This window comes from Microtus pennsylvanicus, chromosome 5 (assembly GCF_037038515.1).
Source record: "Microtus pennsylvanicus isolate mMicPen1 chromosome 5, mMicPen1.hap1, whole genome shotgun sequence".
Lineage (NCBI taxonomy): Eukaryota > Metazoa > Chordata > Mammalia > Rodentia > Cricetidae > Microtus > Microtus pennsylvanicus.
In genome coordinates, this window is record NC_134583.1 from 79,713,301 (window position 1) to 79,729,303 (window position 16,003).

A 16,003-nucleotide genomic window follows, 5' to 3' on the forward strand; every position below is an offset into this window, starting at 1 on the left:
TACAGGTAAATAAATAAACCTTTAAATACCAAATGTACAATATGAGCTTATCGTTCAAGTGAGCGATAGCTGGTCTTGAGATGGAAAAATAAGTAGCACCAGTATGAGAAGTGGATGCCCAGTAGGTTAGCTACAGTAACCATTCCACCTTCTATGTATCTCGTAACATGGTATATGGTTTAAACACAGGCAGTAAAACATAAGACAGCACCTTTGAGTGAGTGAGTCTGTGCTGAGCATCAGAGAATACACAGGTGATAGCTCATGCTGGTGAAGATGTGGAGTAAGGGGAACACTCCTCCATTGCTGGCGTGAGTGCAAGCTTGTACAGTCACTATGGAAATCAATGTGGTGGTTTCTTAAAAAAAAGGGGGGGGGATTAATCTACCTCAAAACCCAGCTATAGTACTCTTGGGCATATACCCAAAGGGTGCTCCATCTTGCCACAAGGACACTTGCTCAACCGTGTTGGTTGCAACTTTATTCATAATAGCCAGAAATTGGAAACAGCCCAGATGTTCCACAACCAAATAAGGGATTGTTATATTTACACAATGGAATATTACTTTGCTGTTAAAAGCAATGACCTCATGAAATCTGCAGGCAAATGTATGGAACTGTGTGTTTCTTTGGGATTGATCGGCTGAGGGAGCAGGTGGGTCAGAAACTTCCATCTACAGGACTGCATAAGAAAAACAACCACAGAAGAATGGCTAAACGCGGCTTGTTTCTTCTAAAGGCAGCAGAGCCCCACTAGGCAGCACGCACCTGGCCAGCAATGATACATTTGCAAGTGAGGAAGGCATTTCCCAAGCTGCAGAGGAAGAACAGCAAGGGTTCATTACCTCTGGAGTGGAGGGGGCAGGGGGGAGAGATCTATAGCTGTATCCTGCCAACCCCCCTTTAGGGGAGGCAGATATCTCCAGACCTTGAGTCCTTTAGCGTGAGGATATATTTTCAGTTTCTAGACAGAGTGGACAGGAGATCATGGTGGAGACCGCAAATGTAGACCCCAAAGTGTTGCATGCATTCCTAAGGTAATAGGAATGGTTGGTTCTGGGGAACAATGGTCGGAGGTGGGCAATGTGGCAGGAAGCACTCAGTGTGTGAGCAGTCCTCACTCTGAGATCCCAGCAACAGGTTTTCCCCCACAGAGGTAGTTTTGCCGTTCACCCACTGCAGAGGGTAGGAATGCATGCTCAGGGCATTCTTACAGAGCTCCCTGTCAGAGATAATAAATACATAGGGCCTTCTGCTTGCTTGTTGATATTCAGTCATGATACCCTCTGGGCAGGCGACCTCCGTGTGTTTGGGGATATCAGTAACTATATTGCCAGAAGGTTTCTGAATTTTTGACTCTGGAAATACCTAACACTGCAATATATATTATGACACTTTTTTATTATAGTAGAGGAAAGAATAATTCGTGCACTTAAAAAATAATAAGATAAAAGAGGGGCCAACTTTACCCCCAAGCAGTTGGCTCTTTGTAGTCAGAAGTCACCTAGAAGCTGTGGACTTCCCTATTGGGAGAGCTGCCAGCATCTGAAAGGCCGTGGGCAACACTGATACCGTGAGATGTCCTGGACGTGGTATGTGGCTTGGCTGGCAAGTCACTGGGAGACAAAGAAAATCGTCACTGCCCAGCTGTTCTGTGGCAAGACAGCACGCTAAATTTAAACCAATAAATAGTTGTGGAAGCAAGAGAACAGGTGGCAAATGGTCTCCGAGGCAGATGGTGCTTTTTAATATTTGTATCCGATAGTAATTGGCAATACTAGAGACAGTGTCTCTGTGCTCCCATTTCACCTTTCTCACAGGAGAGCCTTGTAAAGGCTGGGCCATGCTGTAAAATGAACTATCATTCTTAGGAGAAAAGCCATTTCAGATTCTTCATCTTTTAGAGAAGGCATGCGGTACCTGGCTCACTTGTCCTAGCAAAGGTCTGAGCAGAACTATGGTCCAATGACTGCAGGTCAGGATAGCCCATTCTAGAAACACCAGGGAGGCATGCTTGCCGTGGTCCACATCCTCTACTTCTCCTCCTATCCTTGACACCCAGCCTGACCTCCTAATGTTGAGACGTAATTGTGATGCCCAAGACCTTTCCCCTGAATAGGTTTTTTTCTATATTCTGAGACCACGAGGAACAGTGAAAAGTGAGCTAAAACCTGTTTGTGGGTGAAAGGAGAGGGTCTCTGCTCTGTTCTCCTTTCCCTGGTGATTCTACTATCCACCAGCCTGCATGCCTGCACTGTCAACAGAATAGACATGTCTCCAGATGAGCCTGCTGCCCTCTGCCCCAAGTGGGATTCAGGGACAGGTGGGCAACCAACAGCTCTAGATGCCACAAAAGACAGAATAGCTCTTCCTAACCCAACAAGGATCCAGCAGGGTGCTGGATCAGGGATGTCACTGAGTCCATAGATCCACAGCCTGTTGTTCATGGAGGGAGGGGTACAGAAAAAAAGGACACAGTTTTCTGATGGTGGACACACAGTCCAGAAAAGGGACAAGTTCCACAGGTATCTAGCCTATGGAGAGCAACCACAAGCTTTGGCTGTGCCCATTACACACAGAAGGAGACAACCCCATTAGAACTGAGCTTGGAGCTGGCCCCTGGCTCTTTGAGTATGGGTTGAGAACTACACAGGCAAGGGCTGCAGACCTAGTGTAAATCCTTTGTCAACGTTCTCTCCACAAAGATATGTCCCTCTGGGGCTTCAGCTAACAGAACACACACAAACACATCACACACACACACAAACAAACACATCACACTGTCTTCCCTGTCCAGCTGAGCTTATCCACGCTGCCCTAGCACAAGATCTCACAGTTTGTTAAGTGGTATTCTAATTTACACCAGAGGTTTTCTATGGAGATAGAACTCGGGGCAGATGAAGACTGCAGGACCCAGCCTCTCCACATGCTGACATAACTAAAATCCATCTCCAGTAGTTGTGTGGATATCCCTAAGAGGCAAAATTGTCCTCAGTTGAGCCTCATTAACCCGAACTGTATGAAGCCTCTGAGGCATCTGGCTTTTTTACATCAAGCAACAGTCAGGCTCATCATATGAAATGGGAATTGCCCTTCCATTACGAACAGTTTGCTCGCTGCAGAGACACCAAGGACCACAGGCTTCAGATAAGCTGGCATGAGGGACGGGCTGCATCAGACCTGACTTCTCTGTCCATCTAAGCCTGACTTCTCCAGTTCCCACCACACCAAGTCACTAAGGAATCTGTCTTCCTTCTGATACCAGCCTGGCTCATCAGTTGCAGGGTGTCAGGAACTTCCAGGCAAACTAGCTCTCTGAAGAGTCTGCTCCTTCAGTCATTCCATGGACTCCTAAGGGTGCCTTCAAAACAGGCCTGCATCTTGATGGGTGTTTTAGTTAGAGTGTCTGTTGCTGTGATAAAAACATGGTGACCAAAAGGGACCTGGAAAGGAAAAGGTTTATTCCAGCTTTCAACTCGCAGGTTACAGTCCATCATTGAAGGAATCGGGGTGGGAATTGAGACCACGGAAGAGCGCTGCATACTGGCTATCTAGCCTACTTTCCTATGACATTCAAAACCAGCAGCTCATACATGGCACTGCCCACAGCGAACTGAGAACTCCAACACTAATCATGACTCAAGAAAATGCCCCGCAGGGTTGCCCACAGGCCAATCTGGTGGAGACGTTTTCTCAGTGGAGGTTCCCTCTTCCAAAATGACCTGGGTATCTGTTAAGTTTACATAAAACTAACCAGAACAATGACAAGCTGGACATCCTTCCAGCTCCTTTTAGAAGCTCAAGGCACACTTGATAAAGCTTTCACCAGAAGTATACCCGCACCTCTCAATGACCTTCTGCAACCAGCAAGAGAAGAGACCCAGTCCAACTCAACCAAGTGGCCATACCTCCCAAAGAAGCCCTGTCTTGGGCACCCCTGGATTTCACTAAACCTGGAAAGGGAAGCCAGCCGGCAGTACAGTGTCTGGTTCTAAGATATATTTTCATAAGCATCAGTGGATCAGGGGATTGAGGGGTTTTAGCCCACAGCTTCACACAGCAGGAATGTGGGCTTCAAAAGAAGATTGCCCTAGGGTTTGTTCCCATCACATCTTAAACAATGAAATGGAAGGCAGATTTCACCCTGGGCAGTACAGTCTACCTTTACAGTTAACCCTTTAGGCTGGTAGAGGAACACAGAGATCAAAGGTCCAGTTGAAAAGGACCACATTAGATTCCCCAGAAAGAAAATCAATCACAGAGGGCACACTAAAAAACTGGAACATGGGATATTCATCTTTGCCTTGTATACATATGTTTGAATGTGCTTATGCATGAGCATATGCATGCATGTATGCAAATGCATGTGTGTGTGTGTCTATATGCATTGCATATGCCTATACATATATGTGTGCATGGGCACATGTCTCATCTAGTGATAGTTTCCTGTTGCTGGGAATGCAGCTATTAATGACATGGCTAAACACCCTTTATCCAAAGTGCTTTGGATGCAAGTTGTATTCGACTTTTGCAAGATTTTGAAATTTTTACATATACATAAAGACATCAAGTCTAAATGTGAATTTATTCATTTTCTATAATGTATACACAGGTTTTAGTTTATTTTATATGTTTTTTAAAATAATTTCATGCATAAGTAAAGTTTTCCAAAGCAGAATTTTCCCACCTGTGGCATCTAATCAGTGCTGAGAGTGCTGCCTTTGGATTTGTTGATGCAGGATGCTCAGCACGTAGCCGCCTGCCTCCTGCAGACTTTCTGTGCAAGCTATACCACAGCACAGGACCAGCTCACTAAAGCAACCAAAACTCTGGGATGGAAGATTCCAAGTTGATATTACTATCACGTTTGAAGAAACACAGGGACATGGGGCACACTGACACCAGTCTGATGTGGGAGTGTCATATATCAATCTGTTGATTTCATTGGCTAAGCAATAAAGGAACTGCCTCGGCCCATTTCATTGGTTAGAAGATAGGTGGGAGGAGTAGACAGAACAGAATGCCAGGAGGAAGAGGAAGTGAGGTCAGACTCGACAGCTCTCCTCTCCGGAGCAGACGCAGGAGAGACGCCATGCTACCTGCTCCAGGGAAGACGCACGCTATGAAGCTCCGACCCAGGATGGACTTAGGCTAGAATCTTCCCGATAAGACCGGTGCTCACAGATTGTTAGAGATGGGTTGATTGGAATATCAGAATTAGCCAGTAAGGGCTAGAGCTAAGGGCCAAGCAGTGTTTAAAAGAATACAGTTTCCGTGTAATTATTTTGGGTAAAGCGAGCCGGGCAGGCGGCTGGGGTGTTTGGGGACGCAGCCCCGCCGCTCCCCTTATTACTACACCAGTCGACCAACGCAATACAGAGAGCAGTAAGCACATCAAGTGGACAGCAGCAGGAAATGTGGCCAGTCTGGAACCTATTCCACAACTCAGGAGCACACATCTCTGAATCTCTGCACCTCGGGATGCTGAGAAGCCTCAAGCTCATCCTCTCCAATTCTTCAAAAAGGCCCAACACCCTGAGCACCGATGTCTCTGGGGACATTATGACTCTTATCTTCCACTCCCGCCTAGTAGGCAGGATTTTCCACATGCCCCAAGAAGCTATCTTCAATCCCATGCAGGGCTAGAGAGAGCCATGTGCAGTTCAGCAATGGGATATCACTAGCTAGGTCAGGTGATGCGTTTTAGGTGGGCTACCCTTTCTCTCTGACATGCGGCACACACACAAGGAGATGATCAAGGTCTTGGGGTCCTCAGTACCTACATGAGTTCAAAAGGGGTCTTGACTCTTCACATGCACATACCATAAGCCACGTGGCACAGCCAAGCCTGGCTCCGTGGAGTCCACGTGCATGTGCATAGTCTCCCACCAAGCAAACTCCACAAAAACCCAACTGGATGCCTCTCCTGGATCTGACTTCCAACAATTCACATCATGTGCCCAGGTACAGAGAACAGTGACCAAGACACTGAGCTTGTGGGCCAGCTGGCCCTGCTTCCCTAAATTGGATTCTGGGAACAATTCATGACCTTTCCAGACGGTATTCTGGTTCCTACCTGAGAAGGGGGTGGTCCGGAGGGGGATTCTGATGGGAGTCAATGTAAGGAAATGGCAGGGCTGCACAATGGAGGGGGAGAGGCCCCGGAGTTCCTCAGGGTCCACGGAGACCATGGCAGCAGCTGCGGCAGCGGCGGCGGCAGTGATGGTGATGGTGGGACCACTGCTGATTGGCTTAAGGCTGTTTTGGCAACCACCTGTGGGAGAGAGACCAGGGTCAGTACATGGGTCACACATCCGTTTCAGATAATAGCCTCCTCAAGATGTAAGACTAGCACCGCCTCCTTCAATGACATCCTGTACCGGTTAGCACTGTCCCTAGAGTGAATCTTGTCACTCAGCATATGTGCTTCACTGTGTGATGCTTAGAGCGCCACCATTCTGAAGTCACCGGAAGGATCCCAGGACATGTACATGGTAAGGGGAAATAGTGTCACCGTGGTACACATGTGTGTTGGTCATTTGAAGCAACCACCAAGACTGTGCTGAAGCCCAGCCTGGTGGAGGGAGGGCACTGAGAGAATCAAGGTGGGGAGGCTTTGCAGGAAGGGGTGGGTGTAGGCCAGGGCGGGAGGGTTTCCAAAGCACTGGGACTCAGGATGCTGAGCACACGTGAAGAAATCATCACCCACGCAGGCTCTCCCAGATGCTCCAAACGCAGAATCCAGGAAGGATGCCAAGGTTACAGAGAGTAAGTAACCCAGGCTGCAAACTCACTTCTAAAGATCTGCCTTACACTCATACAACCAGTTGTCTTTGGGGGACTGACAAGGGGCTGAGCAATGGGCAGGCAGAAGGCCTGTTTTCAGGAGAACTTTCCAGAAGGAAACACATCATCGATACACTTCTCATCTGTTGGTTTTATGATATAGGTTGATGGATTTAAGTCAAGGGGGATAAAGAAGTGATGATTGTGTCTCAAATTTCTGCAGGTTGACCTTTATTGGGATAAGGACACATGGTCCAAATCATTCTAGAACGGGAGAATGAGGCATCCTGGCCACTGGGAAGAAGGACCACCAAGTACAAGAGTTCTGGGGCAGATGCTACTCCATGAGATATGGGAGCTTTGAGGAAATTGGGAAGCAGAGAGGAGCAGAGCAGTGTGGACACGGGTGGGATGTGGGATGTGGGATGGTGAGGAGATGGGGTTGGGTGAAAACACCGGGCTAGGCAGGTAGACACCACTGGTGTGTGGAGGATGAGGTTTGCTGCAGAATGATGGGAGGTCAGATGCCCAGGAGGTCTGCTCAGTGTTCCTGCCATGGTCCCACACTGGCTGCCTTTTTTATAGGAACAGTCAGGGGATGGGGCAGCGTTCCGGATGCACTCAGAGACAGAGTGCCGAATCTGGACCTCAGGGGAGACGTCCATAAGGGAAAGAGAAATCTGAAGGCATCTAGGAAAGTATTGGATATCATAAAGTCAGATTTAAAAAAAAATGCACTCCAGACTGTGAGTGTGCCGAAGTGGCAGACTCTTGGTTGATTTTCTCTCCCTGTCTTTCCATATTTACAAATTCCCTAAGAGGGACACACACTGTCCTTTAAAATTAAACTTACAGAGCAACTAGGCAATGGCTACAGAGCTCCCACACTGCCGGCGGCAATTCCCTTGTCATTACCACCTTCCCCAGGGTGCTGCGTGTCACCAACCATGAGCTCAGATCGACCCACTGTTAACTAAAGGCCAGCTTCCCTCCCAGGGCCTCCGTCCTGGGTATGCCCTGTGAATTCTGACAGATGTAGGATGTGTCCACACAGCATCCCATGCAAGAATTTCATGACAGGAAAGTCCCACCTACTTCACCCTGCCCCTTCTGTTCCCCGCACCTACACCCAACCCCTGATCCCAAAGCAACACAGTGTGGCCTTTTACAGAACACCGTGTAATGGCAGGCATCACGTGCAGCCTGTTCAGTTGCTTTCTTCCACTCAGCAATCTGCTTTGCAGTTCGCTTCCTGACTTTGGTATGACTCAATGGCACTTTATTTATCATTGAGCAATAGTTCATTATAAGGATGTGCCACAATTTATTTTCCATTCACCTACGGAATGACAACACCTTGGTTGTTTCCACGCATGATGTGTGTAAGCACAGGCAGGCATGTGACGTGGCACACACAGAAGTCAGAAGACAGCCTCGGGTACCAGTCCTTTATTTCTACTGTGTTTGAGCTCTTGTTTGCCATTGCGTATGGCAGACGGATGACCCAGAAGCTCCCTGTCTCCAGCTCCCACGTCACTGTCGGAGTGCTGGGGTTACAGGCACATGCTTCTCTGTCCAGTTTCTGGGGATTCTAAGGATCAAAATCTGATCCTCAGCTAGTGAGTGGGATAAGTCCTTTGTGCACTGAGGTACCTCTCCAGCCTGGGCTTTGCTTCAGGTCTTCTTCTTGCTGCCTTCCCCACCCAGCAAGTGAGCATCCTGGCTGCCCACAGCCTTGCATGGGTTCCATGTCATCTGTATCCTGTATCTGGGTGTGGTAGACTCCCTGGGTTGTTATACACACATTTGAAATCAGTGCTATCAAGAACGTACCGCCATTATAGCAGAAGCACACCACGGACAATTAGTGAAACAGAGCAAGGGTCGTGATCTGCCTTTCTGCCCTTCTGTCTGGTGGCAGCTCCCTGGTACCACGGTCTGACTGATAAGGGAATGTGTCGCAATCTCCCCTGTATGTTTGCTTCTATTGTAATAAGTCACAGAATCAACAGCCTCACCCTCACGTACCTTACAATATCCAATAAATCAGGACACCCAGAGAATGGAGTACTGCATACGTGTGCCATATTGGCCTCCCCACCCCAACCACAGGTATTCCCTATTAGAAGTAGCCATGTGTAAACAGCTGAACCAACATACTGATATCTTCCAGTCACCATAAAACGGTGTCAGGAGCCAAAACACTATCAGTGCTTTTGGGATATAAAGTCAGCTAACAAGAACATTTTTTAATATTCTGATATGCTTTAAGACCTATTTGAATGATTTTTACTCAGGGTCCTTCCTGCCCTCATCTCCACCCAAGGGTTCATTTATGTTCATTTCACTACGGCTACAGAAAATATAGCTGGAATGTAATTACACGCGTGCTCTGCTCAGTGGTCCGAAGAGATGCCAGAAGTTCAGGGGGCTGGTCAGGCATGGGGAGCCCAGGGAGACAAGGAGGATCCAATTATGAGAGCCCTCAGAAACCCACACTATAAAGCAAGGTGGCGTGGGAGAAGTAGACTAGAGGAAAGTAAAGCCCCCAGGATTCCACAACATGGCCCTCATCCTTATAAGACCAAAGTCTTGTCCAGTCAAAAGCTCCTGGGAACCATCCCTCCACAGTACCTAGCTCTCTACCCCACAGCATTGCCTCTTGCCCCTACCAGACCCAAGTCCTGCCCAGCCAGGAACCTGTAGGAACCAGTTGTCCAGGACACCTAACTCAGACCCACAGTGCAGCCCCTCATGGCCATAAGGTACGACAAGAAGTGTATGCCTCTGCTCTATCTTCTCTGCAGCCCTGTCAGATTGTAGAGTTCGTTGTGAGAGTTTCAGGGACCAGCTCCCCTCACAGAGAAGATGATGGAGACCCCAACAACTTCCCCTTGCAAACCTTTGCCCCACCCTCCCCTATTTCAGGGCATATAAAACCTTGAGCAGTCAGGTTCAGCTGCCCAGCAAGGGGAAGATTCAAGTCTGCAGCTGTGCTTAGCCCTGGTCTAGACTGCTTATTATTCTGAAGGAGAAAAGAGCATAGAAAGTTGTGGTTTTCTTGATTTCCTACTCTATCAGGTGTGGATTAAAGACTCAAATATCTTCCATTGTCTGGTGCTTTTATCGATGCTTCTGAAATCAGACAGCCCTCTTAGCTGAGCTTCTACTCAGGAGTTCCTCCCATAAGGCAGATGTCCAGGCTGCAGCCCTCCCCCGGGAGACAGACTGCAGTGGGCCCAGCTAGCTGCACCTTCCCCCATCTATGAAGAAGGATTACTGACCACACACTCCAGTGCTAACCATGTAGCTTGTCAATGAAAAAACTTACTGTTAAAACATACTCCAGCAAAAGGCATCCTACTGAATGGGAGAAGATCTTCACCAACCCTGCATCAGACAAAGGTCTGATCTCCAAAATATATAAAGAACTCAAGAAACTAGACTTTAAAATTCTAATTAACTCAATTAAAAAATGGGGCACTGAACTGAATAGAGAATTCTCAACAGAAGAAGTTCAAATGGCCAAGAGACACTTAAGGTCATGTTCAACCTCCTTAGCGATCAGGGAAATGCAAATCAAAACAACTTTGATATACCTTCTTACACCTGTCAGAATGGCTAATATCGAAAACACCAATGATAGCCTTTGCTGGAGAGGATGTGGAATAAGGGGACCACTCATCCATTGCTGGTGGAAACGCAAACTTGTGCAACCACTTTGGAAATCAGTGTGGTGGTTTCTCAGGAAATTGGAAATCAACCTACCTCAGGATCCAGCAATACCACTCTTGGGAATATACCCAAGAGATGCCCAATCATACTGCAAAAGCATTTGTTCAACTATGTTCATAGCTGCATTATTTGTAATAGCCAGAACCTGGAGACAACCTAGATGCCCCTCAATGGAAGAATGGATGAAGAAAATGTGGAATATATACACATTAGAGTACTACACAGTGATAAAAAACAATGACATCTTGAATTTTGCATGCAAATGGATGGAAATAGAAAACACTATCTTGAGTGAGATAACCAAGACCCAAAAAGATGAATATGGTATGTACTCACTCATTTGTGGACTCTAGCCATAAACCAAGGGTATTAAGCCTATAATTCACAAGCCCAGAGAAGCCAAATAACAAGGTGAACCAAAAGAAAAACATATATACATCCTCCTGGAAATTGGAAGCAAACAAGATTGCCGGGCAAAAGTTGTGAGCATGGGGGTGGGAGTAGGGGTGTGGGTAAGATTGGGGGAAGAAGAGAAGGAGAGAGAGAGAAGGGAGAAGGGAGGGACTGGCAAGAGCTTGGGGGAGTGGGAGGGTGGAGATAAAGGAAGGGCAGATATAGGAGCAGGGAAGAAGGAATTACATTAAGGGAGCCATTTTAGGTTTGGCAAGAGACTTGGCTCTATCAGGGATCCCAGGTGTCCAGAGGGATATCCCCAGCTAGGTCCTTGGACAGCAGAGGAGAGGGTGCCTGAACTGTCCTTGCCCCACTATCACACTGATGATTATCTCGAATATAACCATAGAATCTTTGTCCGGGCGACGGGCAGAGATAGAGATAGAGACCCTCATCAGATCAACGGACTGAGCTTCCAAGGTCCAGTTGAAAAGCAGAAGGAGGGAGAAGACGAGCAAGGAAGTCAGGACCGTGAGGGATTGGTCCACCAACTGAGGCAGTATGTCTGTTCTAATGGGAACTCACCAAAGTCAGCTGGACCAGGTCTGAATGAGCATGAGATCAAACAGGACTCTCTGATTGTGGCTGACAATGGGGGCTGACTGAGAAGCCATTAATAAAGGCACTGGAACTTGTTTTTACTGCATGTTCTGGCTTTTGGGGACCCTAGTCTATATGGATGCACAGCTCCCTAGGCCTGGATGTAGGGAGGAGGGCCTTGGACTTCCCACAGGGCAGGGTTCCCTGCCTTCTCTCAAGCAGGGAGGGATAGGGAGGACAGGGTGTGGGGGAGCGGGAGGGGATTGGGAGGAGGGAAGGAAGTGTAAATAATTGATTGGAAAAATAAAAAAATAAAATAATAAAAAAAAACATACTCCAGCAAGCTGCCGGCAGTCATGACCCTCTCAAAGCCAATGGACACCATGCTTGGGGGACTATGTCTTCATGCCTAAGACAGAGCTCACAATCTCAGCCATGTGCTGCCAGATGAAGTTTCTGAAACAAACTTGCTCCATTGTTTAAAATGAAAGTGACCTTGACTGATGAAAGAGAAAGTTACCATTAAAAAAGCAACAGATGCTGGGACAGGTGAAAGCATTTTGCAGCTAGAAAAATATGAAAACGTTTTTAATCACCACGTGATTTTTGTTGCCAAAAATCATCTGTCAACTTAAATGCAAAATAACTAGGATTCATTAGTCTTCCCTTTAGAGACTGAAAAGATGGGTTTTTTGTTTTTTGCTTTTCACCTACATTAAGATTATTTGGCCTTATACAAAACTGAACCATCTCCCAGTGTGTTCACAAAATCAAACACCAGTGGTAACGGAAAGTTACCAATCAGCACAATGTATCTAGTGTTGGTAAGTAACAGGGAGAGAAGAGGTCCAGTCTCCCTAAGACTGGTTGAGCCCCAAGCCTCTGTGGTCCTTGACCTCAAAAATAAAAGAACCACTAAGGGGCCTACAGTAGCCACCAAACCTCCTGGCCAGGCCACATATCAGGACAGCAAGTGGGAAGTACTTCAAAAGGGGGCTGTGTTTCTTATCTCTCCTGGTTGCTGTACTGCAGTGTCTGGCGTAACAGCATAAAGGAGGAGGGTTTCTTTTGCTCAGTTACAGAGGGTTTGGTCCATCACATCAGGGAGGGTGTGACAGAGTAGTTACAGCACTGAAGAGGATGCAGAAAGAAGGGCGTATAGAACTGAGTCATGCCAAGGTCTAATCACCACAGACCCTGGCCCCTAGCTCCTCCAAACAGACCCTGCCTCCTCTTAGCCACTATTGTCCAGTAATACAGTCCTACCGTGAACCCACTCGGCAGTTGTCCATGCATGTATCAGAGTCCTTATGACTTAATCCAGAAGGCCCTCAGACACACACTCTAAGAGAACCTTTACTGCCTCCGCTCCCCATCATAGTTCTCAATCTAACAGAATTCACCCTCACAATACTGGGGCACTTTGACGGATAGGTTCATAGTTCACAATACATGGGAGAAGGGATGAGGCTGCTGGTAGCTTCTCCTATCTCATCTCCCAGCCCCCAGTCACAGCAGAGCATCTCTGTGCCAATCTGCACAGAGCATGGGAATGAAAGACAATGGGATAGATACAAGACATGAGGTATCACTGGATACCCACAGAGAAATGCTGCTGGCTGCCTGCTGCTTGAGTACACCAGCCAGGAAATGCATGGAGCCAAGAGAACCTGTATGCTAGCTGCTCCCCCGAGATCTGCCTCTCAGCTGAGTTTGGACTATAAGCAAGAGCGTTCAATAAACTGTGCCAACTGATAAACAATGACAGGAACTTCCTTTCCCCAAAGGACTTCAGAAAATCCCTTGGTTGAGTAAATAAATAGTAAGATAAGATGGGTACAGCCAGATAAACCTGCTAAGCCAGCGAAGAGATAAGCCAGCAAATCATACCATAAAGAGTAATATACAAATCAGTGTTCTAAAAAGACCAGTAAAATGAAGCAGGTGCTTCCTTAATGGCAGCATGGAGAGGGGGTAAAGGGACAGGAGCTCATGAGACACATCTGCGTATGTCCAACTGCAGCAGCTGCTGCCCTTGTCCTCGTGACGCAGGCAAGCCTAGGAGACAGTTTAGGTCCTGCGACCCCAGCCCTACTTGGTTTGAAGGTTCTGAGCGGCTCCATTCTTTTAACAATGCTCCTGGTAGCTGTCCTCCTTCAGTTGCGTGTACTGTACACACAACCCATCTCCAAATAAAGCACCTAGAAGCCTCAGAACGCCTCCATTCCCCACCTGCAATAGGCTACTTATATTCTGACCTTTGAACAAAGGTATAAGTTTCCCCACTCCTGGTAGCCATCAACTTAGACAGTTTCTATTCACGTGTATTCCCAATGTATCCAGGTGTAAAGAAGAGAAGGGTTACTCTGGCCTGAACTGGTTTTGAGTGCTTGTACAGGAAGGCAAAACTGTGTCCTCTAGAAACCTTTTAGAGAGACCCTAGTTATCATCTTATGCATATGTATAATTGGTGTGGCTATGATTAAAATTAGATGCCTTGTGGGAGGGGCCATGGGCAGTACATACACGACTAAATAGACTAAATAACCCAATCTGTCAATCCAAGTGCAGAATTCCCTTTAGAAACCAGTCTTTCCTTCCCCTTAGACCCATAACAAGGACGCTAGACTGGACCTCAGGGCTCTGGAGTACTCTCGCTCATGTGGCCCACTGTCAATCTTAGCGGTGCCTCCTTCTGTAATTTAAACTATCATTTCTTTCTCAAAAAAAAATTATCTTTCTTCTTCTGCAAATCTGTGTGAACCTTATTTTCAGTTATTTGGCCAAGAGGCCAAAAACCCTGGGAAGGTCCACTGGTAATGCTCACTGCTGCCAGAGTTGTCAAGGCCAGCCCCCTTATCCTTGCTCTCCTACTACAGAGGAGCTGCTGGCGTGTCCTTTCTGAAGACAGTCCTCAGACACACACACAGAGGAGATCATTAAGTGCCCTACTATGGCAGAGGAAAGCTGGGTGCCATAGCACACTTCCCTTGATAGTTATACCTGAGACTCTGAGGTGCCCAGACTCTACGGGGGACATACACACTGGAGTCCTGTGTATTAGCCCTGTATACATTAGCAGCCCTGGCTTACTAATACTCCACTGGCCTCCGAAGTGAAGGCAAGAGGTGGGTTTTTCATGTACCCTGCAGGACTACTGCTAAGCTGTTGCTGTCCTCTGGGAACCTGCCTCAAACCCTGGAACCATTTGTGCTGAGATTTGCTTCCCTGGGATGAAATAGAGAGAAGGGAAGAATGAGAGATCTGGAAGAAGGGCAAGCAGGAGCTGCAGAGCCACAGACATCAGACCTAATTAGTGAGTTAAACAGCACTGCATTGAACCAGGGATGTCCCACAAGGGGTGAGCAACTGACCTTCCCATTATCTCTGGGCAGCTTCTCCAACAGGTAAGACCTCAGCTCTTGTTATCTCCTTATCCTCTGAAATGGAGAATGCTGGCATCAAAGGCTCTAGGTGTTCTTAGGGATCATGACTACCAGTGGCTAGGGAGTAAGTGGGGTGTTAAATATTCAACATGCAAATTTTAGACAAGACAGGGCCTTGGCTACGGCGTGCCGCGTCTATCAGAGAGGACACCCATATTGGGGCAAACTTTAGGATTCAGAGTTGTGGAGTGTTGGGTAAACAGCAGAATGGTGAGAGTCTCTGCCGAGCAGAGTCTGATGAGCACCAGCTGTCACCCTCTCTGCTGAGCAAAGCATTCAAAGAAATAAACAACCATTCGTTAGCCACGTCTGCTTAGCAAATGGTTTCGGCTCCCGTGGAAATCCTTCAGGCATTGCGCTACTGAATGGTAATCATTTCTGCAGAAACGACTGAGTGATGAGGATGGTGACTTCATCTGTATGGAGCATGTGCTGTGGGCTCTCAGAGTCTGGTGTGGGGCAGGGGGGGGGGAATGCTGCTAAGCCCACGGACTCACAGAAGGCATTGGGGAAGTCATCAATAGCCTCTTCCTTCCCGTTCTGTGAGAGCATCGGTTTCCTGTGCTCCTAGGAATGAGGATGTCTGTTAGGATTTAAGCGTGTTTTTATGGAAGAGTAGCTACAGGTTTCCTGGGTCTATGAGACAAACTGATAGGAACCCAGCCTCCGCGTGTTTGAACTGTGGCTTAACGATGCAGCCAATATTTGCTGTTTGTTCTGGTTGTTTTCTGAAAGAGACATCTAATTCCTGGTCTCGTTACAAGTGCTGAAGGTGCCAAGGAAGCAAACCTGCAAGCTGTGCTGGACCATCTGCTGAGCTCCATAGGCAGCGCTCATCACGCAAGCCCAGTGAGCTCTTGCTGGCTTTCCCAAGCACTTCCCTGTCCTCCCAGGGATTGGAGGAGAGGAGGACCCTGATGCTCAAGGCGTCCCTTGCAAAGAACACCGTGGTTGGTAGGATGGATGACCCTTGGCCACCACTCCTTTACCTCATCTGGCTCTGTGTTCCAGTCACAGACAATGGCCTCCGAGAATGAGGGAGG

The 16,003-nt window shown here is 47.5% G+C and overlaps 1 protein-coding gene across 1 annotated transcript in view; it reads right to left on the reverse strand.

The window, feature by feature from the left end:
• Tcerg1l (transcription elongation regulator 1 like) overlaps positions 1-16,003 on the reverse strand; it is a 180,240-nt gene that overhangs the window by 134,191 nt on the left and 30,046 nt on the right. The window contains exon 4 of the mRNA XM_075972609.1: positions 6,077-6,274. Coding sequence (XP_075828724.1) covers positions 6,077-6,274 — 198 coding nt within the window. The remainder of the gene's footprint in view (positions 1-6,076; positions 6,275-16,003) is intronic.